Source organism: Rosa chinensis, chromosome 7 (assembly GCF_002994745.2).
Source record: "Rosa chinensis cultivar Old Blush chromosome 7, RchiOBHm-V2, whole genome shotgun sequence".
NCBI lineage: Eukaryota > Viridiplantae > Streptophyta > Magnoliopsida > Rosales > Rosaceae > Rosa > Rosa chinensis.
Genome location: NC_037094.1, coordinates 12,237,662 through 12,261,355, shown reverse-complemented (window position 1 = coordinate 12,261,355; position 23,694 = coordinate 12,237,662). Strand labels below are relative to the sequence as shown.

At 38.9% G+C, this 23,694-nt stretch overlaps 4 protein-coding genes across 6 annotated transcripts; 3 read left to right on the top strand and 1 right to left on the bottom strand.

The window, feature by feature from the left end:
* Nucleotides 1-1,920: 1,920 nt before the first annotated feature.
* LOC112180180 (ubiquitin-conjugating enzyme E2-23 kDa) lies at nucleotides 1,921-5,578 on the top strand. Of its 2 annotated transcripts, XM_024318685.2 has the most exons (8): nucleotides 1,921-2,073; nucleotides 2,984-3,094; nucleotides 3,210-3,283; nucleotides 3,540-3,619; nucleotides 3,930-4,044; nucleotides 4,278-4,330; nucleotides 4,512-4,640; nucleotides 5,237-5,578. In XM_024318685.2, the coding sequence occupies exons 3-8, from the start codon at nucleotides 3,240-3,242 to the stop codon at nucleotides 5,368-5,370; spliced, it is 555 nt and encodes a 184-aa protein (XP_024174453.1). In that variant the 5' UTR covers nucleotides 1,921-2,073; nucleotides 2,984-3,094; nucleotides 3,210-3,239; the 3' UTR covers nucleotides 5,371-5,578. The 2 variants fall into 2 exon arrangements, with proteins under 2 accessions (XP_024174453.1, XP_024174454.1); XM_024318686.2 differs by lacking the exon at nucleotides 3,210-3,283.
* Nucleotides 5,579-6,315: 737 nt separating this feature from the next.
* LOC112180176 (probable inactive receptor kinase At2g26730) lies at nucleotides 6,316-8,911 on the top strand. Its single transcript, XM_024318680.2, has 2 exons — nucleotides 6,316-7,953; nucleotides 8,051-8,911. Exons 1-2 carry the CDS (start codon nucleotides 6,582-6,584, stop codon nucleotides 8,629-8,631), a joined length of 1,953 nt encoding a protein of 650 aa, XP_024174448.1. The 5' UTR covers nucleotides 6,316-6,581; the 3' UTR covers nucleotides 8,632-8,911.
* A 2,103-nt stretch (nucleotides 8,912-11,014) lies between these two features.
* On the top strand, nucleotides 11,015-12,676 carry LOC112180179 (RING-H2 finger protein ATL46). Of its 2 annotated transcripts, none has more exons than XM_024318683.2 (2): nucleotides 11,015-11,274; nucleotides 11,500-12,676. In XM_024318683.2, exon 2 carries the CDS (start codon nucleotides 11,572-11,574, stop codon nucleotides 12,508-12,510), a length of 939 nt encoding a protein of 312 aa, XP_024174451.1. In that variant the 5' UTR covers nucleotides 11,015-11,274; nucleotides 11,500-11,571; the 3' UTR covers nucleotides 12,511-12,676. The 2 variants fall into 2 exon arrangements, with proteins under 2 accessions (XP_024174451.1, XP_024174450.1); XM_024318682.2 differs by having other exon boundaries at nucleotides 11,404-12,676.
* A 1,883-nt stretch (nucleotides 12,677-14,559) lies between these two features.
* Nucleotides 14,560-17,295, bottom strand: LOC112177415 (pre-mRNA-splicing factor SYF1-like). The gene has a single exon (XM_040511329.1). The coding sequence runs from the start codon at nucleotides 17,293-17,295 to the stop codon at nucleotides 14,560-14,562; it is 2,736 nt and encodes a 911-aa protein (XP_040367263.1).
* Between the last annotated feature and the right edge of the window lie 6,399 nt (nucleotides 17,296-23,694).

Below are 23,694 nucleotides of genomic sequence, written 5' to 3'. Positions count from 1 at the left end.
TCATAAGATCTAATAAAGGTGGAGAATAGGAATCCAATGCATTTTCGGATTTCTGTTCTTCACATGGAATTGTTCACCAAATGACTGCACCTTACACTCCACAACAAAATAGAGTTGCAAAACATAAAAATCGAACATTTAGGGAAATGATCAATTCCATGTTAAATAGTTCTGGAGTTCCACACAATTTGTGGGGTGATTGTTTATTTGCTGCAAATGAAATATTGAATCGAATTCCTCACAAGAACACAAATTAGTCTCCATATGAAGTTTGGAAAGGGAGAAACCTTCATATAAAAAGTTGAAAGTGTGGGATTGTCTTGCCAAAGTTCGAGCTCCTCTTTCAAAGAGAACAAAACTTGGACCTAAAACTATAGATTGTGTATTTATTGGAAATGCAAAGAATAGTGCAACTTATCGATTTTTGGTCTGAAATTAGTGACATAAATGTCAATACAATAATAGAGAGTAATGATGCTTAATTCTTTGAACATATTTTCCCATACAAGGAAGAAAGAATCAGCACCACAAACAAAAGAGCATGTGATATAGATCAAAATTCATCTTCAAGTGTTCAACAAAATGAACAAGACTCATCGTCTAGTGCTCAACAAAATGAAGATGATGAAACAACTGAACATAGAAGAGCAAGCAAGAGAGCAAGAGTTGTTAAAGACTTTGGACATGATTTCCTTACTTATTTTGCCGAAGGAGAACCACAAACTTATAAGGAAGCTATGACATCTCAGGAAGCTCCTTTTTGGAAGGAAGCAATTAATAGTGAAATGGAATCCATTATGCAAAATAATACATGGCAATTGGTAGACTTACCTCTTGGTAGTAAACCAATTGGTTTCAAATGGATTTTCAAGAAGAAATTGAAGTCATATGGTGCTATAGATAAATACAAGGCTCGCTTAGTAACCAAAGGATACCGTCAAAAGGAATGGCTAAATTTCTTTGATAGATATGCACCTGTTTCTCGAAATACTTCCATAAGAATGCTAATTGCAATTGCATCTGTAACAGAGTGAATTATGTGTACCCTCCTGAAAAGTGGATTGATAGCATGTGCTAATTAAATATATAAATAACATCTTTCAGATTTGAAAAGATGAGTTAGGAGAATCTGAGTTTTAAACTTAGGGTTTGAAGCTCAGGAGAATAGTGTCCGGGACTAAGATTCGAGGCAACCGAAGACTCGAGGTCCTAGATTTAGGGTTTTTGGTCTGAACTTTGGGCTCAACCATGAATTGTGGGTGCATTATCAAGTTTGTGACTCAAAATTTGGTTTTCATGTTGCTGTCCAACCTGATCGGCCCTGTGATCATGGATGCTATGAATGGACATGCTCCCAAACTATATAGTATATACGAAAACCAAACAATGTGATCGGCCCTGTGATCATGGATGCTATGAATGGACATGCTCCCAAACTATATAGTATATACGAAAACCAAACAATGTGATGTGCATTGTCCTCGTTTTAGGATCAAGTTAAGGCAGTCGTAATGTGCGCTATCATTCATTATGCGGCAAAACGAGGATAATGCACATCTCAAAATGGTACATTTCTCATGAGAAGTTGATCATCATGAGCTTTGATATAAGCAATCGACATCGATTAGGATTTTGAAGAAAATAAGTTACATTGATTTCAAAAAAATGTTAGATAAGGTCGAATATGAATAGAATTCGTAATGGGATAAGAACATCAAAAAGACCATTTATAATAATAATCTTATGATCTACGAAAATATCTCTAATTGGCAATTGAATTGTTTAAGATATATACTAGGTAATTGTTAAAGATTAAAACTTGGTAATCGTTAATCATTTAGGCACCACAAACTTAAATTAGAACACAGCTCAAGCTTGCTTTCCACGTAATAAGACTACCATTTAAACACGTGCACCAGGTTTTGTCGACATTCACCCCCAAACTCTCTCTCTCTCTACCCCGCAGTTTCTTCTTTCTTTTTTCGTCTCCAATTAAATTTCCCATCTTTTTATTTTCTGTTTGGTTCTCGCTCGATTCTCCAATCAACCAAGACAAGGGTCAAATACCCAGTTGTAAGTTTCTCTCTTTATTCTTTCTTACCAATCCAAAACACCATCACTTCCATTTTGGTGTTTGGTTTTTTTTTCTTTCTTTTTTTTTCTTCTTCTGGGTATGCCATAGATCTTAATATCATTATACCTTATCTGCATAATGTTATACTTCACTGAACTCTTGTGGAAAAGAATGAACAACTCGTGGTTTCGGTTTTGTTAGCAATTTGTTTTTCGTTTTTGTGGGGGTCAAATGTTTCAATGCGTCAAGCTGGGATGTTATGTTATCTTTTGGGTTACGGTGTGGTGGTTACCTGGTTGTGGTGAACAACGAAGGATAAGAAGTGTGTTAGAGGCTTGGGAGTTTATCTGTCGTCGAACCATAGGAGTTGCTTTGTCATTTTGAGCACTGCAAGTGATTGTAGTCCTATTTTAAGCGACATTTTATCAGATTTGAAAGAGAGCGTCTTAGTTTGTATTCAATGGGGAGGCATTTGAGTTGCCGATTGGCAATCCAAAATGCATTTTGATTTGTATAATGCTATGCTATTAGGATCCACGTGAAGAGATTAGATGATACAGCATTGTCTGGAGGCTTTCAACTTTGCTTAAAAGCATGAATTGCTGTCATTTCAAGCTTTCCCTGAACTAAAAGATGGTTTGGTGACTTTATATTGCAATAGGGGGTCTGCCTATATTGATGTCCGTGTTAATTGCTGATATTGAGTCCAATGACTAATGAGGTGGTTTTCTTCTTCCATGAGCCATGGAGGATAAAAGGTCCTGACAAATGAAGTGTTGCATATTTAGGCTAATGATTGTTAAGAGGACCTATTCGATGATATGTGTTTGCGAGTACAATTCCATATTTGAGCAGATTTTTGAACTTGTCCTGGGGAATCTTATTGTTTTTTTGTGTTTGAATCTACAGATATGTGTTCCAATTCATCCTTGTTTTGAACGTTAAATAGAGTCTTAGGCTTTTGTTACTCGATCTTCTGCTTCAACACTTCCTTTTATTCGTCTTGAAGACTTCTGGAAGGTTAGTGCAGTTGGACTATTTTATTTCAACCATTTTATAGCATTTGACAATTCACAGTTTGATTTTAATAGGTTTAGTATTCATTCACATGAAAAGTTGACTTCTTTGATTGCAGGTTAGGAAATTTGATATTGTTAAATTCAAAATGTCTTCTCCAAGCAAGAGGAGAGAGATGGATGTCATGAAGTTGTAAGTTATAGTCACCACGATATCCTCAGCATCACAATGGTCAATGGTCTTAGGTTTTTGAAGAGTGGATTTCTCTCTTTTGTTTACACTAGCATCTGTAGTCATGTTGGTTCAAATATCTATATCATTTTGACGCCTTCCTCTTGTGCACGACATAGGATTTAGAACATCCTTCTTGTTCTAGTGCCACTGCATTTACCATATATGGTTAGTCATTTTCTTCCGAATTTCTCTAAGTTTTTTCACTATTTTTCAGGATGATGAGTGACTATAATGTGGAGACAATAAATGATGGGCTCAACGAGTTCAATGTGGAATTCCATGGTCCAAAAGAAAGTACTGTCTTTACACACTTATGCTTTTCCTTACGTAGAGTTCTCTACATGAATTTTAGATTTCATTGGCTTACTTTGTGTCACAATATAACAGAACATTGTATGAGTCGCTTTGCTTGCAAAATCACTCATTCTTTTGAAATTTCTTTGTTAGTCTCTCGGTAGACATAATTAGGGTTCCCTAAAATTGGAAAGGGTTATCAGAACTAAGGTTTCTTTCAATTCCGGACTTCTTCTATCAGCACAGACTAAATATACATTCTTTAAAATTTCTGTAGTGTCAGTAATATACATGATTATTGTGGTTTCAGGCATTTATGAAGGCGGAGTATGGAAAATTCGTGTGGAGCTTCCAGATGCATATCCATACAAGTCTCCTTCTATTGGCTTCATGAACAAGATTTTTCATCCGAACGTTGATGAGCTGTAAGCATTCTGCAGCTTTAAAAAGAAATCATCTCTAATTACATCCAATAGCAATATCTTCTCTCAAAATTTTAGAATGCAGAATTAGTGATGATTAAAATTCTTAGATGTTACTGCCAACATACCTTCTTTCTTATGTCTTTCATAAGCAGCTGGAATTTAAATAATGGTTTATTGATGTTGTAGTCTTCTATGAACTGACTGTTTCAATCTGTTTCCCTGAGTAATTGCAGATCTGGTTCTGTCTGCTTAGATGTAATTAATCAATCATGGAGTCCAATGTTTGGTACTTATCTTTTCATTTTTAGTGCTGAAATACAGTAGGTTTGAATTGTTTTACTCTCTTGAATGAATCAGTGGAATTTTACAACTATGTTGTGCTTTACGTTTTCACATTCTCTTTTTCTGTTGTTTTCCATTTGGATTGGCTAGTATTTTAACATATATAGCCATGGTTCTTCTTGCAGACCTTTTAAATGTTTTTGAAGTTTTCCTTCCACAACTGTTGCTCTATCCAAATCCATCAGACCCACTCAATGGTGATGCAGCGTCATTGATGATGAAGGACCGCAAACTGTACGATCAGAAAGTGAAAGGTAAAACTATTCTGAAATTATTGTACGCTTTTTATTTATTTATTTATTTTTATCAAGTATCCTAGTATCCTCAAACTATAGAAAACCATGCCTAGTTAAACAACTTTGCTGCAAACTCCCTCAAACATGGACCTTCAAAACATGTGCAATGTGTGAGAGAGAACTCTTCATAAGAAAATTGTAATGAGACAATTAATGACTACCAACATTTCCATGGCCCGTTGACCATCTCTAGAGTTGGAATGTAAGTATCACCTCATAGCTATGGGAGAGAGCGAGTGATAGTTGATTCTTGCAATATGGTCCATGACTGCACCAATAACTTGGCTATTATATGGTGCCCAAGTTTAATACTTTCTGCCCGACGCTTGTATACAAGGTTCTGGCCTAGACATTCTATTGGATCATTATCAGATATGCTCAAACACTTGAAACTATAAAACATAGTAAGTTAGTTCCTTTAACTTGAGAGGGTATTTTTAGGATATAATTGTTTCTTGAAATTGATTGGTGTAAGTTAGTAACAGTGAAGGTAAGAATTGTTATATTTTGGTTATTTCAAAGATTTCAGTTTGTGTATATTTCCACTGTCACAGAGTATTGTGAAAAATATGCAAAGAAGGAGCATATTACTAATACAACACCAGAAGAAGAAAGTGGTGATGAGAATATTAGTGATGAAGGAAGCGTTTCGAGTGACGATGACATTGCTGGACATGCAGACCCGTAGTCAGTCAATTGTTGGGGGAACTTTATTTATGATTGAAAACCTCCATTATGTTTACCATCTTATCAAGTAACTACCAATATTGTATGACTAGATTACTTTTGCTTGTAAAAGTATCATGAATAATGTCAAATAATTCAATTCTGATGCAGTCATTGGATATTTAATGTTATCAATGTGAGAAGAAACAAGAAATGATTATACGCATCTATTTAAACGTGTTCATGAAATACAATGTGATTCTTTGTTATGAGGATAAGTTCCCTGGGTAGCTGAAGCCTGAGCTTTCATTCTTCTATTCAAAAAACTTATCCGGGAAAAGGTTAGGTAGGAAGGAAATGTGTTTATGACCAAAATTAAAAGAATTTTGAAAGTTGAAACTCAAACAATTACATTTGGATTACTTATGTATCAACACGGTGATAAATATTATTATTAACCAAGGTAATGTACTAATGTTTATCGATTACAATACTTGATTTGTCGAATGTGAATGATAATTAGGAAGAGAATGATTCCTTTTCTGTGTCTAGTGACTTTCTTGGTTGACTTGGCTTCAAGCCTACCCTATCAGTCACTTGGATACACCAACTGGCAATCGCTGGCACTTGGGCATTGTCTAATTCAAGACTCAGGACCTATAGGAAGGCAAATCCGTAAATGAAATATAAAGTAACCTCTTTCTACAGTAAACCGAGAAAGAAGCTAGGTTTCTGAACCAAAAGTAATCTTTATTAACAATCATGGGCAATTGGCAGGGTAAAAAAGCTTAATGTGGGTTACTTTCGTTGTATCTGAGAAGGCAAAAGCTGTGTATATATACTTTGATAGATCAACTGATGGTATGAATCTGTAAATTATACTTACTGTAGTACTTGACCACCTCTTGGAAGTTCGGTACGAGTCGCTATGAATGATGGTTTATATTTTTATATATATCGTAATATTGGAATCACTAAAATTGTTGCAGAAACGACTATGGAAAAGGACATGTCCTAAAAGATTGGACTGTTTCAGACTGCCGGCTCATATTTTTAAAAGCTGCTGCAGTGGATTTGGAGGCTGATTTGGTCAGTTGTGCTAGTCCATTATGAGCATAAACACACAGAGAATGGTTCAAAGTCTCTGTCTGTATCAGCCAATTGGCACCAAGTGATTTCAGTTGCTTTCTTTTTGTTTTGCTGTTCCAAGTTACAGTTATTCAAACCCTCCTCATGAAAAGGAATGCAAACCACAGAGCCATTTTTCACAAACACTCAACTGGTGCATCGAAAATGGGTCGTGTTCCAATTTGGGTTCTTCCCATTGTGATGTTTCTTATCTTTCGTGTTGTAAATTCAGAAGAAAATGAGGTGAAGCAAGCGCTGGTGCAGTTCATGCAGAATCTTTCACCAGGAAATGCAACAAGAGATGGCCATTGGGGTTGGAACATGAGCACAGATCCTTGCACAAGCAACTGGACTGGCGTGGTATGTGACACGAAGGGTTTTGTGAGGAAAATAATTCTCGAAAAGGCCAACCTCACCGGAGTTCTTGATGCGAGTTCTCTTTGTGTTACAAAGGCTCTTATTGTTTTGAGTCTCGAAAACAACAACATCACTGGTCTGCTCTCAGAAGACATTGCACTTTGCAAACATTTGACTCACTTGTATTTGAGTGGGAATCATTTCTCTGGGGACCTTCCTGAGTCTCTCTCCCAGTTGAGTAATCTGAAAAGGTTTGATATATCCAATAACAACTTCTATGGTGAGCTTCCTGATATACAAAAGATTTCGGGCTTGATATCTTTTCTTGCTCAAAACAATCAACTCGAGGGTCAAATCCCGGAGTTTGATTTCTCTAATCTTAATGAGTTCAATGTCTCCAACAACTTGTTCAGCGGGCCGATTCCTGATGTCAAAGGCCATTTCACTGCAAGCAGCTTTTCAGGTAATCCTAACCTTTGTGGGGAACCACTCACTGCCTGCCCACCAGCTCCAGCAGTACCTATAAACCCAATGAAGAAGTCAAACAAGCCCTCATCCAAAAAGGTTCTTATCTTTTCAGGCTATGTAATACTTGGCCTAGTTGTGGTGTTGTTTTTGGTATGTAAGTTTTTTTCCAGAGGAAAACCATGTGAAGATAAAAATCAAAAGCCTAAAAAGAAGGCTGTGCCATTTGAAACTACTAGCAATATACCTAGTACTCTTTCTTCTAGTGAGTACAAGGATGGTGAGGGGAATCAGACATCAGAGTTTTCCTTGACATCTGTGGAAAGTGGAGTAACTCCGCCGCTTGTTGTTCTCACCAGTCCTTTGTTGAGGGGGTTGACTTTCGAGCAGTTGCTCCGAGCTCCAGCTGAACTGCTTGGAAGAGGAAAGCATGGAAGCCTCTACAAAGTCTTGCTTGATGGAGGGGTTAACTTGGTTGTGAAGAGGATCAGGAATTGTGGGATTTCGAGCGATGATTTCAAGACTAGGATGAAGAAAATTGACCAAGTGAAGTGTCACAATCTGTTACCAGCAGTTGCATTTTATTGTTCAAGGCAAGAGAAGCTCTTGGTTTATGAATATCAACCAAATGGAAATCTATTTAATCTTCTTCATGGTAAAAAGCTCATTTCTATTATCTTTTGCAACATGCACATATATTATGCAAGTAACGAGTACTGATTATTTTGTATGCATCATTTTCATTGTCACAGGATCTCCAAAGAGCCAAATCTTTGACTGGGGAAGCAGATTGAATGTTGCCGATAGCATTGCCAAGGCGTTAGCCTTCATGCACCAAGAGTTAAATGAAGACGGTATTGCTCATGGTAACCTTAAGTCCATGAACATTTTGTTCAACATGGCTATGGAACCTTGCATCAGTGAATATGGGGTGATGGAGGCTGAAAATCATGAACAGTCGGTCCTTTCTCCCAAGAATGAATTCCGAAATGGCAATGCTAATAAAGGTCATGCATATAGCACCTTCAATGATGATGTTTATGCTTTTGGGGTGATTCTTCTTGAGCTTCTAACAGGGAAGCTGGTCCAGAAAAACGGGTTTGATTTGCCTAGCTGGGTGAACTCAGTGGTCAAAGAGGAGTGGACTGTTGAGGTTTTCGACAGGGCTTTGATCTCGGAAGGTGCAAGCGAAGAAAGGATGGTGAACTTGCTGCAGGTAGCATTGAAGTGCATAAATACTTCTCCAACTGATAGGCCAGCCATGAGTCAAGTTTCGTTGATGATCAAGTCGATAAAAGAAGAAGAGGAGAGCTCTATAACTTATGATCCATGAAGGAAAGTTCAGAAGTTGTACCTCTTGTTGTAGGAATTTGATTTCAAATAAAGCTAGTATCTGCGTTTGCACAAAATTTCTTTGCTTCTGCATTAATTATTGACCATATATATGGTTGTATTTTCAGTTCTGGGGTTAAATTTTCAGTTGCCCTGCTACTTGTTCTCTGGTTCCTGTAAGTAATCTTTACGTGAAAATGAAAACTATTTGGTAGCTTTTGTTGAACATTTCTCACCAAATTCTCAGGTTCAAGCATTATTGATTCAGTGATTCTGGCAACCACTCTAGTGTCACTGCATAGGCCAAAATGTAAAACAAGAAGCTCTAATTTGTCATATGGGAAATGTCAGTTTAAATTAAGCATAGCATTTGCTTTCAAAGATAACAAAATGGACTGATTCCAAATCCACAGGGTGGCCAGCAATGTGTCTGAATATTTGTCACATAATCTGCAACCCTCTAGCTTTATCAGCTTCTCTAGGCAAGTAGGCATGAATAATCAGAGGCGTGAAAATTGAATGATTTGACATGGATGGATTGGACATTTAAAGGGTTTAAACATCACCATCACAACAGACCTTTCTGGTGACTTACTTGCTGGATATCAACTACAATCGATAGATCACCGTTCCTTAGTGTATACTTGAACAAAGGATCCTTTGATAAATGTGTATATTTTAATTAAGGTTGTAATCTATGGTTGAAATTGTATCTTATATGTCTTTTTCATTTGTTGAAAATCATTATTAGAGTGCGTAGTTAGAATAAAAATGATATAATTTACTAAATGAAGGAAAAATAAATAGAAGAAGTCTAAATAATTTTAGTTTCGTTTCTTTTAGTATATCTTATTTGCGGAGTTCTTTGTCCGAGTATTCATTTCCTAACAAACATGACAAGAAATTATTTTCACTTTCAGGTCTCTAATCTGCAAACAGCAGGTCTCTAATCTGCAAACAGAACACAACTGTTATCCTGTCTTAGGTGCTAACTACAATCATGTCATCTATGCAAGGGGAAAGCAAATGTTACCCTACCTTCTCATATTGTCTACCCTTTGACATTTCTTTTTTGTCATCATATCTACGCGTGCAAATGATTTGATTTGAAGAGCGAGGTTATGTGTTCAATCTGTAAAGATACAAAGCTTCTGTGGTCAGTGTAGGCTCATAGCTAATCCCACCGAGGAAGGCCAGAATTTGCCCTTTTTACCAATTTTCCTACTTACCCACCTCATAATTTTGGAGGGGAAGAAATTACTACTCTCTTTTTCTTGTTACGTAAGTTGTTTTCTGTATTTGAAACACTGTAAAAATCCGCAATCCAATATCAATATACTTAAATATCTTAATTTAAGGCTTTGTTCTCACATGTTATGTTGTATTTATGATGTATAGTTACTATGTGATTATACTTGAGAGTAGCAATATCAAAGTGGTTCATACACTTGCATTCATGCCAGGATTGATGGAAAATTACGTCCTTAGCAGGCAATGAACGTAGGGTATTATCATTGAAGCAGAATCATTCTGATTAGTCATGATGATAAAGAAGTTTAGAAGTTACAGTGACCAATTTGGCCAATCAAACTAGGAAAATAGGATTTGGACGGTGGACCTCGGCTTTTGCTCAATTGCATATGTGACTTGTTTCCAGACCAAAAGGAGACAGATCTAAGAAAGCCTAGTTTTCCGGGCTTGTTTGGTATGGCTACACAAATACAAACCATCAGTCACAAGCTAGGCAGCTTTTGCCTCCTAGAGTAAACAGTTTTGTCATCTTGGAAGTTTTTTTTTCATCCAAGTGAAAAAATTACAGGACGCATCTGATGTATTAAAGTATATATAAGTCCTATCAAGTTATAGGACATTATTTTGGTTGTTGGCATCATTTTGACGCTTTAAATTTTTAATCTATTTATTTATATTTTAATTAATAATTTATAATATTATTTACAAAAACTGTATAATTATTCTAAATTAACTATGATCCATCCATGTCCCAACCCTTTCAAAATTGGACCAATAACTTCTTTGAAAAAAACAAATCTTCCTTAAGATCATGATTTCTGCTCAAAATTGCAGACTGCAGAGGAAGATCTTGAATAGACATTATGGATATTTAATTCAGTTGCATTTTAATTAAACATCAAAAATAAATTTCTACTCAAAATCTTCCTTAACTATGATTTCTACTCCAAAATAATAATAATAATAATAATAATAATTCTTCCTTAAGATCATAATTTCTACTCAAAATATTCCTTAACTATGATCCATACTCGTTGATATATTTAATTTTTACTTTTGATTGAATAATTATTAATTATATGCTGATGGTTTCCTAAGTAAGATATATGAATACACATGGAGCACTACAGTCATTCAAATGGGCTCAACTCATCAACTGCACTATCCCCCTTTCATTCTTCCTGGTTCACATTCGCTCCGGATCTTTTAAGGCCTTGCCCAACCTTAACCGACAGCGTTCTTCTTTCTCTATATATAGATTCTTTTGGCCAATGCTCTCACACAAGTAGTACTAATATGCAGCTGAATTAAATACCCTTTTCTTCTGTTACTTCTGTGGCGCAAAAGGAATTCAAAACCAGATGTTCCACGTTCCAGCTCCATCAAAATTAAGGTATATACTTTGCAAAATTTTCCAGCTATATGACTATTCAAGAACCCATCTTTACTCTCTCAATACTTAATTCCTTCACATTCTTGATTCCATTTCTCACCCTTTACTCTATTAATTATACTCTCACAGCAAGAGTCTTCTTTAGCTGTGCATCTTGTTCAAGAATTTAGTGTCTAATATAAAACCCTGATAAAAATGTCTACAATTCAATCTGAGCTCAACCAGGAAGATGCTAATTGGAGAAACTCACCACCCCCAACTTCATTTTCAGCTCCACCATCTTCAGTTCATAGCAGTATGAGTCCGCTATTTCTTGTGGTTGTAGTAGTTCTAGCTGTTGTCTTCTTCATTGGTGGTCTTGTTCATTTGGTTTTACGATTCTTCATAAAGAGGTCATCTTCCCCACTCTTTCAATCCAGTAATAGACACCCAGAAAGCTCTAGCTCTCGAAATCTTCGAAGACAGCTTCAACACCTCTTTCACTTACACGACTTGGGCCTGGACCAAGCTGTCATAGACTCCCTGCCTGTGTTCTGCTGCAAAGACATTGTTGGTTCAGATGAGCAATTTGACTGTGCTATCTGTCTGTGTGAGTTTTCTGAGCAGGACAAGCTGAGGTTGCTTCCTAATTGTGGTCATGCATTTCATATGGATTGTATTGACACTTGGCTTCTCTCAAATTCAACATGCCCTCTTTGTAGAGGCACCCTTTTGGGCTCTGGTCTAGTATTGGAAAACCCAGTGTTGAATTTTGATGATTCTAGAGCAATGTCAAGTAGGTTCAATGGTGATGGAGACAATGGGGGTTTAAGTGGTCGGAGAGTCTTAGCTTTGGAGGAAGCTGGCGTCGAAAAGAGGGTGTTTTCGGTGAGACTTGGGAAGTTCAGGAGCTCGACGAACGAAGGAGTAGGAGAAACAAGCAGGTGTAATTTGGATGCTAGGAGATGCTACTCAATGGGGACATATCAGTATGTGGTTGGTGATTCAAATCTTCAAGTGGTCTTGTCGCATGATTGTGGTGGAGGCACTGATACTAAGCTTGACATTGATGATGAACACTTTAAAGTTGGTGGGAATTTGGAGGGGAAGAAAATCAATGGGTGTCATAAAGGTGAGAGCTTCTCCGTGTCTAAGATCTGGCTTTGGTCTAAGAAGAACAAATTCCCAGGCTCTTTGAATGCTCATACCGGTATGCCTTCTTTTACTGTAACTTCTCCGATCAATGGTGGAACATGAACTGTAACCGAGCTTAGATTTTATTGTGATCTTTAGTTTTTGATATTGTATATCAATGATGCAATGTGCCACTGTCCACTAGTTTGTTGGAGAGCTTGTATTTTGTAAATATTTTGTTCTGAAAACCAAGGCTTCATTTCTCTAGTATTTAAGATGAGACTTTCGTTTTGGAACTTGGGACTCTTTAGAATTTGGTTCTTCATGCTCAGAAAGAAGAATCATGCACACAAATAACATGATCAAAAGTATCAAACAGAGAAAGAAAGGGACAAATGATGAGAGTTTTGGAACTTTGTTCACTCTGCAGAAATCTCATCTTGATAAAGAGAGCACTCTCTTGTAAGTTTGCAGGAATCAAAATAGCTGAGAATGACAGAAGATGGCAAGTGCTTCCTTCTTTCAACATGACTATCTAAAATGTTCATAATAAGCAAACTGATCACGAATTCGAGATATATTTATATCTTAGTGGTATATAGTCTATGACTATCTAATCCCAAAGGGAAAAAGAAAAAGAAAAAAAAAAGGCAAAGTTAATAGTAATTTGAGTCTTTGAAATTTCATTTCACACTCCTCATTTTACAATTCACATTTCATATTTCACTTTTTAATATTTGAAATTTGTCTTTTTGTAGTGTAAATTGTAAATTATTTTATGCAATATATTAAAAAAAAAGAATGAAGTATGGATTGTAAAATAGGGAGTGTAAATTTCATTTCCCCTTCAAACAAAGGTGAGATCGTGAAAAAAAGGTTAAGCCATTGGGGTGCCAAAGTGGTAGGAGGAGTAGGGAATTAGGCTAAGGCCTTCTCCAATAGAAGGTTTAAAGTCCATATTTTAGACCATGATTGAACAAAACCCACCTCCAAGAGCAAGTTCACCCATTGAGTCACCGGTCACCTACTATTCATTGCTTTTTAGTGTATATTTTCATTCTCCGGGTCACGAAATACACTGTACCCGTGACTCAGGGCAAGAAATACACTGTGCAGGTTGACCCAGAAAGTTATCAAGGGTGACCCAGGGCACGAAATACATTGTGCTCGTGACCCAGAAGATGAAATAACATATAAAAAGCAGTGAATACTAGGTGACCCAATGGGTGAACTGAAAACAAGCCACATCCATATAATTCTAAGTATACTTGAATTAGTAATATAACTGAAGTATACAAATTAAAAATAATAAAATATATTAAAGTCTATGATTTAGACCTCGAACAATTGGAGTTGGAAAAATTATAGACCTTACTATTTGGTTGAATAGTACATTTCAAAGGTCCAAAATTTTAGACTATGATCTATTTTAGACTTTCACGATTGGAGATGACTTAACCGCCTAAGTAAGGAGGATTTGATTCCCTTCCAATTGTTGCAATTTGCAAACATACATCTACGGGAACACAAAAGTGGTCCGAACTATGATTGATATGGTAGTGCAATTAAATAAAAAAGAAATTAAGCTTTTCAATATCCACGGAATTGAAATTTGTTGCCCAACTTATATTTTTTATTAAATCCAAAGGTCATGAAGTTATAGTTAGATGAAGTTTCCAATGAGAACATTATAATAAAGATTCATTTATGACTCCAACTTTAACCCTTTAATGTGTTGTGTCCTGGTTTTTAAACTATCATGCATACTTATTGTTGAAACTGAAAGATTTTCAGTAAGTCTTCATGCTAATGCAAATGAGATAGCATCTCATAATAAGCCCATGAGTTTTAAAAATGACTATTTTTGTGTTATTCAAACTTGTTGGCAATGCCAAATTGGTGATAAGCTATGTTAAAGCTAAGATGAAGAACGACCCGTAGATTGATCACAAACTGTAAATTTTTCCCAATCAATTATTTTCTTAGTGTTAAGTATACAATTTTTATCGTTCGAGTGAGATATTGAATTTTTTTTTTTTTTTTTTACATCAAGTGTACTGAAAACTAGAGCTATTTGCTCCAAATATACAGTTACAGGGTACAATAAAGGGGCCCAAAAGAAAACTCAACACAACATGAGCTCAATATCCAATGCATCAAAACCTTCATAAATCACACTTTTTTCAGCCTCTTTATTCTCTCCAGAGCACCAAGGTCTGCGCCCTCATTATCTTCAGAATCCTTTCTTTTGTTAGCCAAATCTCCAAAAACAGCAGCTGGGACCTCCTTTTGTGCTATTTCAACATTTGCCTCATCTTCAGAATCACTTTCTTCTGGTAGTTCAATGTCTTCGTGATTTGCAGCAACTTTTATCCCTCCATCAATCTGTGATTCTATTCCAGCACTCACAAAGCCCACTTTTCTGTTGCTGTCTTTAGAGGGTGTATCGCTGATCGCAGGAGCCAACTGCCTCTCAAGAGCAGCCATTTCATCTTCGGGGACTCCAGCCTGTTTCAATTTGTCTTTTGCCTCGTCAATGCTCAACCTCTGATCCTTTTGCATCATATACTTGGGTAGAATAAAGTGTGTCTGGCTATAACTTGCAGAAATACTCCGTTTGATTCGAAGCATTTCTCTAAACGTATCTTCATTCCCGTGTTGCACCTCAAACTCGTGCCCTTTGTTCCAGAATTCTGCATCCGATCGTGGATCTGAAAACTGAGATGCAAATACGTAAACTCCCCGAGCACGATCAATTTCGCCCAAGCTCTTCTCGAGCTTAGCATACTTTAGACACATTGTCTTCACATCTTTGTCAGGGAGTCCAGATTCTATTGCTTGCTCATATATCTCCCTTGTTTTGGGGACCCCAAATATCTCAGCTGCACGTGCAATGTAGATTTCATACATGCTCAACTTTTCATGGTTTGGAACAGCCTTAGTTGCTTCATCATAGACCTTCATAGCCCGCTTTGCTAGACCATAATCCTCCTCCAACTTTGCAAATTGAAGATACAATGATTTCTTCGCATCTGCAGGAGCCGCTTTAACAGCATCCTCAAAGAGCAGTCTTGCACGTTCCAGCTTATTCTTCCCATATCTTTTTACAAATTTAGAGAGATAAATAATCCATATGTCTTTGACATGCGGGTACTTGAATATTTGAGTACCCTTTTCATAGACTTTAAATGCATCTTCAAAGTATTTATGTTCTTCCAGAAGCAATGCATAGTTGATTATTATTTGAGGTGTGGCTATTCTCAAATCCAATATCCTCTCATACACTGCCCGAGTAGACTCTAGTGTACCCAGGCTCTCCTCCAAGTCCACATAAAAGGTCCAAAGCCTCAAGGATTTATGGAGCCTCATCTGAACTGGTGGATTCCCATCAGCAGCAACTCTTCGTTTAACCTCAACAGACGGCTCTGCTGTAGCTCTTCTCATCAGTTCCAGGGCGCGTGTAAAATTCTTATGCTGCAATTCCATTTCTGCCCACTCACACCACAGACTAGCCAGATTATCCACTGTCTTGTAGTTCACCTGGACGGCCTTATCAAAAATTACTCTTGCATTTGCAATATCTCCATGTATTTCATACAGCTTAGCAAAAGCAACCCACAACGTATGAGGCTTCCCCACTGCTTGCATTGGATCCACTGTCTTCACAGCCTGTGTGTAAGTAAGTATCTGCTTTGTAGGATTCCCCTCAAACAGCTTCACTCTCCGGTGCCATTGCTCTACATTATGCGGATTTTGTCTCAAAAGAACACTATTAGCCAGTTCAGGTCTTCTATCCATAAGATGGTCCAATCGAGCCAACCTCAAATCAACATCATTCGCATCATATAGCCAAAACCCATGGAGTATTTTCCTCCGAAGCTCAGCCACAGACAAGTCTACATTGGTTCGGACATCTTCCTCCTCCTCTTCACTGCCCTCATCTTCCATTCTCCCATTCTCTCCTTTCTCCTCCTCCTCATCACTCCCCAAAGCCTCCATCTTAATCGCAAGCATACTCTCTTCAAACTGCGCATACGCATCGAAAATCACACTAAAATCCCTCACAGTCACCACAGTCTGCATCCCCTCCTCAAACACATCCCTAGCCTTCTCAAACAAACCCCTCTTAATATAATAATCCGGCAACGACGTCCACAGCCTTCCCACCTCATCCGTAAACTTCTTAATCCCACCTCTAATGATAGCATCCACATTCAACCCCGAAACCGCCGTGGCATTCTTAGTAAGCGAATCACACAACTCCAACCACAACCTATGCTTAGTCTTTCCCTTAATCGACCTAAACTGATCATCATTAAGCACCGAGGCCAGCCTCTCCGCCGCATCTTGCCGCAGCTCAGACTCTATCAAAAACGTAATAAAGTCCTCAACATGAGTCGGGTCATAAAGCAAGTACCTCCGGTAGACCCGAAGCGATGTCTGGATAGGGATCCCCTTCTGGCTCACGAACACCAAATACAGCTCCCAAATCCGGTCGTGCTGCTGCACCGGCAGAGCACACAGCGCCCGATCGAAACTCCGGCGAGTCCTCGTGACCAATCTCTGCTCCGTCAGGCTCTGTAAATACAGAATCCAAATCCGCGGCATCTTATGCATTGTCACCAACGCCCTTTCGAAGGTGTTGTTTAGGGTTTCGTACTCGGAGTGGTTGATCGGAAAGTTGCGGACGAGCTCTAGACGCTCGCGGAGGTAGGCGTACCAAAGCTTGTAGCTTCCGGGAAGGGCCTTGAGGGCGCGCTCGTAGATGGTGCGGCGCTTCTTGAAGGGCGCGTCAGATCGGGCGATAAGGTAGCGCCACCAGAGCTTGTGGCTGTAAGGGTTTCGGAGAAGCTCTTCTTCGTAGAGGAGGTCGTCTTGGGAGGGGTAGAGTTCTTGAGAGATAGCCATGCATATGCAGCATTAACGGTATAGTGAAAACTGTTGGTCAGCTCTATGCCACAATGTAAGGAAACTGAAATTGGGTGAGAATTGAGTCGTATTTTATTGATAATAAGGTTATTGTTGTAGAGAAACTGAATTTGGGAGAAAATTTATGTGTATTCTCATTGATAATAGGGGCTTCTTTATATAGAGGATTACAATGCATAGAATCTCAATCATACAAGGAAAGGAATTCTACATTGATTAGGATTCTAGATCCTTCTAATTAAATCCTATTACCACTAGGTCAAGTAACCTAGAGTTTGGGCTAAACACAAATTAGGTTTTCCTTCAACACTCCCCCTTGTGTTGCCCAAACGCGGTGCTTCTCTCGTTGCCTCATTAAAAACCTTGTCGAGTAACAAAAACCCAGTGGGACAAAAATAACCTCGGTCGAAGGGGAAAAAGAGCACAACACACCCTTCACGATTCGAGACGAACATGTAGACATCTCCCCCTGATGTCTGCACCTCCCCCTGATGACTACGATCATGAGAGTTCAGATAATTTTTTTTGGCAAGTCAATTCTTGCCACATGTTTCTCGAACGTGGATTTGGGCAATGACTTAGTAAACAAGTCTGCCACATTGTCCTCAGATCGAACCTAGTTCACTTTGATCTCGAGGAGTGTCTGTTGTTGCTGATTATGCTTGGTGATGTAGCCTTGCCTCATTTGTTCAAAACAAGTAGCATTATCCTAAATGCTCGTAGGCTCATCTGTGGTAGACTTCAAACCACAATTGTTCGAACATGCGTAATTATGGATCCAATCCATATACATTCACGAACCACTTCGTGAAGAGCAATGATCTCTGCATTGTTCGAAGATATAGCGACTACGGTCTGTTCTGTAGACCTCCAAGATATCATCATCTTTTCCCATGGTGAACACTTAACCAGTTTGGGAGCGACCTTTGTGTGGGTCAGAGAGATACCCAACATCAGCAAAACCTTCCAAAACACATGTCGTTTTGGGATGGGGATAGAGAACCCAGGCCAGCGTTGGCGGCGTACCTGGTGTGTGATGGGTCCGAATCCATCATCTCTTTGTAGGGATAGAACAAGCCCATATCATTCATACATCTCAAGTATCGAAAGATATCTCTTACACCAATCCAATGGCGTCGCGTTGGCGCAGAGCTATATCTAGCTAATAAGTTCATGGTAAATGAGATGTCCGGTCTTGTGCATTGAGCTAAGTACAATAATGCGCATATTCTACTTAACTAGGGCATTTCTGCCCCTAGCGCATCTTCGTCATCATCCTTCGAACGAAGAGGATCCTTTTGAAGATCAAGACTACGGACGATCATGGGGGTGCTTGAAGGCTTGATCTTGTCAAAATGCCTAAGCATCTATCGACACGATGCTCAAGTTCCAAACTGAGACATAATCGTGTTCTCCCAAAATCCTTCATCTCAAACTACAGATTTCAAGTGTTCAGCGGTTTCCCTTAACTCTTTAAGGGCTTCTAATGAAGATCATGTCCAACATGAACCGCGATAGAATCCGAAACTTGTCATATAAACTCTTGGGCATATCCCTTCCCAATCAAGTAGTCACTTTAGTGAGCGTTTCAACCTCTTTGTAAACGCGCTCCATGGTCTAGAACCTCTTGAATTGGGTAAATGAAGTTCGCCATGAACCTTCATGTATGTTCCGTATCTAGATCCCTATAGAGATACGTAGTGACCATATTTGTAAGCTGCATGTTCAGTTATTCGGAAACTACCAAACTGACAGGGTAGTGGAGTGCAATGACATCCATTACGAGAGAATATGTCTCATCGTAGTCGATTTCAGGGCGTTTTGTGAGAAACCTTGCGCCATAAGGCGAGATTACCATCTCTTTTTCTCATTACGCTTTCTAACGAAGACCCATTAGTCAACAGGTTCTATGTTAGGAGGTGTTGGCATCTCTAGCTCGAAAACCTTCCTCTTCGTTAGAGAATCCATCTTAACCTGGATCGCATCTTTCCATTTAGGCCAAAAACTCTCTACGTTGGATTTCATTCATCAACGGAGCGTGGTTCGATATCATCGGACTCAGCAAACTCATGCGCACTGCATCATCAATTATGATGGAGTTTCTATCCCACGTCTCATGTACACTAGTGTAAGTTTCATAGAGCTCTATATTCTCAGGAATAGGGTTTGACGTTGAGGCGTCCCCCAACGATAACCATAACCCGGAAGATACTCATGAGACGGATTTTGAGTCATGATGATTAAAGGATTGGAATGTGCCAAAGTATCATTCGAACCCACGGGCCTCCCACGCATCCTAGCTGGGGCCATGACCTGTAACGCCAGAGTGCCACTCTCTTTGGCATTGGCGCCATGCCTACCTCCGTGTAGGGTGGCACTACGTCCTCTCGTAGGGACGTTCTTCCTTGCAGGCATGTTTGCAGCATAATTGTGTGATCTCGTCACCTTAACAGGGATCGAGATGAGACATAGTGGGGACAGACCACGACAATTCCTGTCGTTCCTGTTGAACATCCTTGTTCTTATCTCCCCTAACGACGGGAAGACTGTCTCATCAAAGTGACATCCGCAAAGCTAGCGGTAAGGAGATCGCCTAGCAAGGGCATTTAAGTGGCGGACGATTGTTGGAAGCTCAAATCCAACGTAGTTGCCCATTCGTCTTGTAAGGACCTATCATAGAGCGCTGTGGCTGCGCAATTGGCACATAAATGGCTCACTCAAATGTGCGTAAGTACAAAATACGTGTACCCAGTCACTAGCTGTAACGCATAGGTACATTGAGTGGTTGTAGGTCGTAGACGAATTAGCATGGCTGCATGCGATATCGCATCACCCCAAGCGGATGTAAGAAGATTGGTGCGCATTACCAATGTTCGGACTACCATCGTAGTCGTTTCCGCGAGACCAATTGGGTGTGTACATGGGAATGTGATGTCCAACATCAAACCCATTGCAATATCCATCGAAAGTCTTCGATGTAAACTCTCTAGCATAGTCAAATCCAATTGACTGAATAGGATGATTCGGGGAGTGAGCCCGTTGTCACATGATATGTGCTAGGAGTGTAGCATAAGTAGCATTGATAGGTGGACAATGGCACAACACGTGACCGGCGTGTTTGCGTGTCAACCAACATCATGAAATATTTAAGCGTCCGCAAGTTGGTTGAATCAATCCACAAAATCCCTACGGATTCTTTGTAAGAACAGAATGAGTATTGTCATATCCTTTGCATAGGACGGTCTCAGTCCTAATTTCCATAAGGAATGGGCTTTGTAAAACGAGCGAGAGGCCTTAGAAGCAACCAATGAGGAGTTTGGTTAGGCTTAAGCGTCTGTAGCGCTATTAGAATCAAAATATGTGACTACATCTCCCATCATGGCGTGGGAGCCATGGAAATTAGCATGTATGGCGTCATGGCCACAAGGAGGAACAACCATGGCGTTATGCCCATGGTTGGCGCCTTTTATGGCGTCATCTTGCTTCATTTTGCTCAAAAGAAATGATGTCCATGTGAAGTCTTTTGTAGACGGATCATCATATCATGACTAGGATGATCTATCCTGTCGTGACAAAGCCAATATGTGTCTAAATCCAAGAGATCTTCTCTCATAAATTTATTGGATTAAAGATCTCGAATAGTGACATAAAGTCCACTAGAGAGACACATAAACGTCGCTAAGATGCGTCTTCATTCGCAATCATTAGAGGTAATGCAAAGGAACTCATATCGGTTCTCTACATGCATTTTCGCATGGAATTCGTTGGCTATTCATAGGGTACTATTTGCCCTAAGAGCGTAGAGAGTTTCTGTGACAACAGTAATCAAGGTGCCATTTGGCAAATGGAACTTGGGCTATTCCATGTCCTTAAATTAATACTGATGGTCTAGCCATCGTAGTCACAAAGTCATATGCTCAGAATCAAAATTGAGTCATAATGAAAAGAACTCGAAATTGTATTCATAAGCCAACGGAATACATCATTGTTTCTTATGATTAAAGAAAATCTAATCCAATAAAAAGGAATATGGCAATCGCCTACATCTCTTGAAAATAAAGACTTAAACAGAATTGGCGATCTATTGATCCCAGCCAGATTTGTAGTCTTCAACCCTTCACTCTAGATCATCTTCTTGATCTTCTTGTTCCACATAGTGAGCTTCTCTTGCTTCACAATATGCTTTGTAGGCTGTGACCAGTTCTTCACGAGCTCTACAAATGTGTGCCCAATGCTCAGACACTCCACATCGAGAACATACATCTCTTTGCTCGAACTCCATTGATTGAGGCGCTTTGAAAGCGTCATTTAGATGGCTCTTAGTGTTGGTGGCGCCATGTTAAGCCAAATAGCTACCCTCAAGTGCAAGAGGTACAAGTTATAGAATAGAGGATTAAGTAAGGATGTCGAACCCACGAGGATTGGTAAATCCTTTCCTAGCTAGGGAAAAACCTAAAGGAAAACTAGAAGAATAAACAAATGTACAATCACAAACAAAGGCTCACAAGTGAGTACAAGTTCATGGTGAGTATGTGCAAGATGGTGTGTAGAGATTTGATTTGATGTTGGGAATGGTTTCGATTCAAATTCAAACAACAAGAGCAAGAAAAGTAAACTAAGCTAATTAAACAAGTTGTTGTCAAATGGATGAGAGTTAGAGCTTAGATTGTCCACCAAAGCCTCCCTTGTATGCATTGATGCTTAAACTACAAGTGATGCAATCCCAAATACCCAATTACCCTCTTTGCATCCGGATAAGATTGCAAAGGCTTAAACTCCTTTAATGTTATCAATTCTAACCGGATAAGTCTAGAATTAACTACCTAAGAACAATTCCTATTACCGGATAAGTCTCAATTCATTGTTCCTAGATGCATAAAGCTTTGAGTTTAGATAATCATGCAAGCAAACCAATCCTAGATCTAGGTGATTTTAACTCACAACCTTCATATGCACACATGGTGTGCTTTCATGCTCTTAATGTCTAGAGGTGACTAATCTCAAAACACTAATCATGAGATGACAAATGCATTATACTTGAACTAGTCAAATTCCAATATAAGCATTCACTTCTTGAATTAGCATGTGAAGGTGGTAATGGAAAATTGCATAAAACATAAGATTCACATCAATATCATACAAGATTGGCTAGGGCTTTCAACCCTAGCCCCAACAAATTCACTACTCACTCATAACTAGATAAACAAACTTCAACATTCTAAGATACATCAAGAATAAAGAGTTAAGGAGTAAGAGTGATTATTGATGATGCCAAAAGTGGTGGTGGAGATGGGTCTCCAAGCTCATGAGGTGGTGGATGTCTCCTTCTCCTTGCTCCAAGCTCTTGATGATGTGGGAATGGTGAAAGTAAGAGCAGCTAGTGATGATTTCTGGTGATGGAGGGTTATGAAAGTGTTGAGAAGATGAGTGTAGTGGTGGAAAAATGGAGGTTTTCCGCTGCAAAAACAATGGTGGCCTTCCTTCCAAAAATGAGAGAGAGAATGCAGATTCCTTAGCCTTCCTTCAGAGATGAGAGAGAGAATAATCCGATTCCTTGCAGCCTCCCTTCAGAGATGATAGAGAGAATGAATTGCAGATCCCCTTTTTGCCTTCCTTGCAGCCTCCCTTTCGTGCATTGCAGCTGGATGGAGTTGAGTGAGTGGACTCCCCCAATTCAGCCATTCATGTTCCCCTTGGTGTCAAAGTGTGCAAAAGTTGTCTCCCACCTTGTCTCCCCACAAAGCTCCAAAGTGTGCAAGAGACAAAAGCACAATGTGTAGGGAAAATATCTGAATTTCAAGTGAGAGATTCACACAATTATGCTCCTCCATTGCTGGAGAAATGATCCTCCATGAGTGGCGGCTCGAGGAAAAGTTCACTGGAAAAGTCGCCGGAAATGCCGATTTGTAATTTTCTTCCAATCTCCGTGTCTTCTTTTCCTTGCTTCAAATCTCCGCATTTCAAGCCTCAAATAGTCATTTTATTATTAAAGCATGGATTCCTACAAATAAAAGGAAATGGATTAAAAAGAGTAAAATAGCCTGCAAGACAAATCAATTTCTAAGTTATGGGGCACAATTGCATAAGTAATTTATGATTCAACAAATACCCCCAAACTTAAACATTGCTTGTCCTCAAGCAAACTAACCCAAATCCGACACTACAACAACTACCTAATCCTTCCAACAATTTCCTCAAAGAACACAACATCGATAGGGCATGGAAATCAAGTTAAGTCTTAAAGCTTCATGGATCATGGATCAAATGCTTGCGTTTTGAAATGTGTAGCATGTCTTCAATTTGTCATTTCAACATACCGAAATTGAGAATGCATGTCAACCCATGTTAACCATAAACTCACAAGATATTCACTCTGTT

What these genes read in the sequence shown, in the direction of transcription:
- LOC112180179 (XM_024318682.2), top strand. Translation starts at nt 11,470, where the DNA reads ATGTCTACAATTCAATCTGAGCTCAACCAGGAAGATGCTAATTGGAGA.
- LOC112180176 (XM_024318680.2), top strand. Translation starts at nt 6,582, where the DNA reads ATGAAAAGGAATGCAAACCACAGAGCCATTTTTCACAAACACTCAACT. An exon ending in TCTATTTAATCTTCTTCATG is followed by an intron (nt 7,954 to 8,050) that starts GTAAAAAGCTCA and finishes TCATTGTCACAG; the next exon opens with GATCTCCAAAGAGCCAAATC.
- LOC112180180 (XM_024318685.2), top strand. Translation starts at nt 3,240, where the DNA reads ATGTCTTCTCCAAGCAAGAGGAGAGAGATGGATGTCATGAAGTT. An exon ending in ATTCCATGGTCCAAAAGAAA is followed by an intron (nt 3,620 to 3,929) that starts GTACTGTCTTTA and finishes TTGTGGTTTCAG; the next exon opens with GCATTTATGAAGGCGGAGTA. An exon ending in ATCATGGAGTCCAATGTTTG is followed by an intron (nt 4,331 to 4,511) that starts GTACTTATCTTT and finishes TTCTTCTTGCAG; the next exon opens with ACCTTTTAAATGTTTTTGAA.
- LOC112177415 (XM_040511329.1), bottom strand. Translation starts at nt 17,295, where the DNA reads ATGGCTATCTCTCAAGAACTCTACCCCTCCCAAGACGACCTCCTCTAC.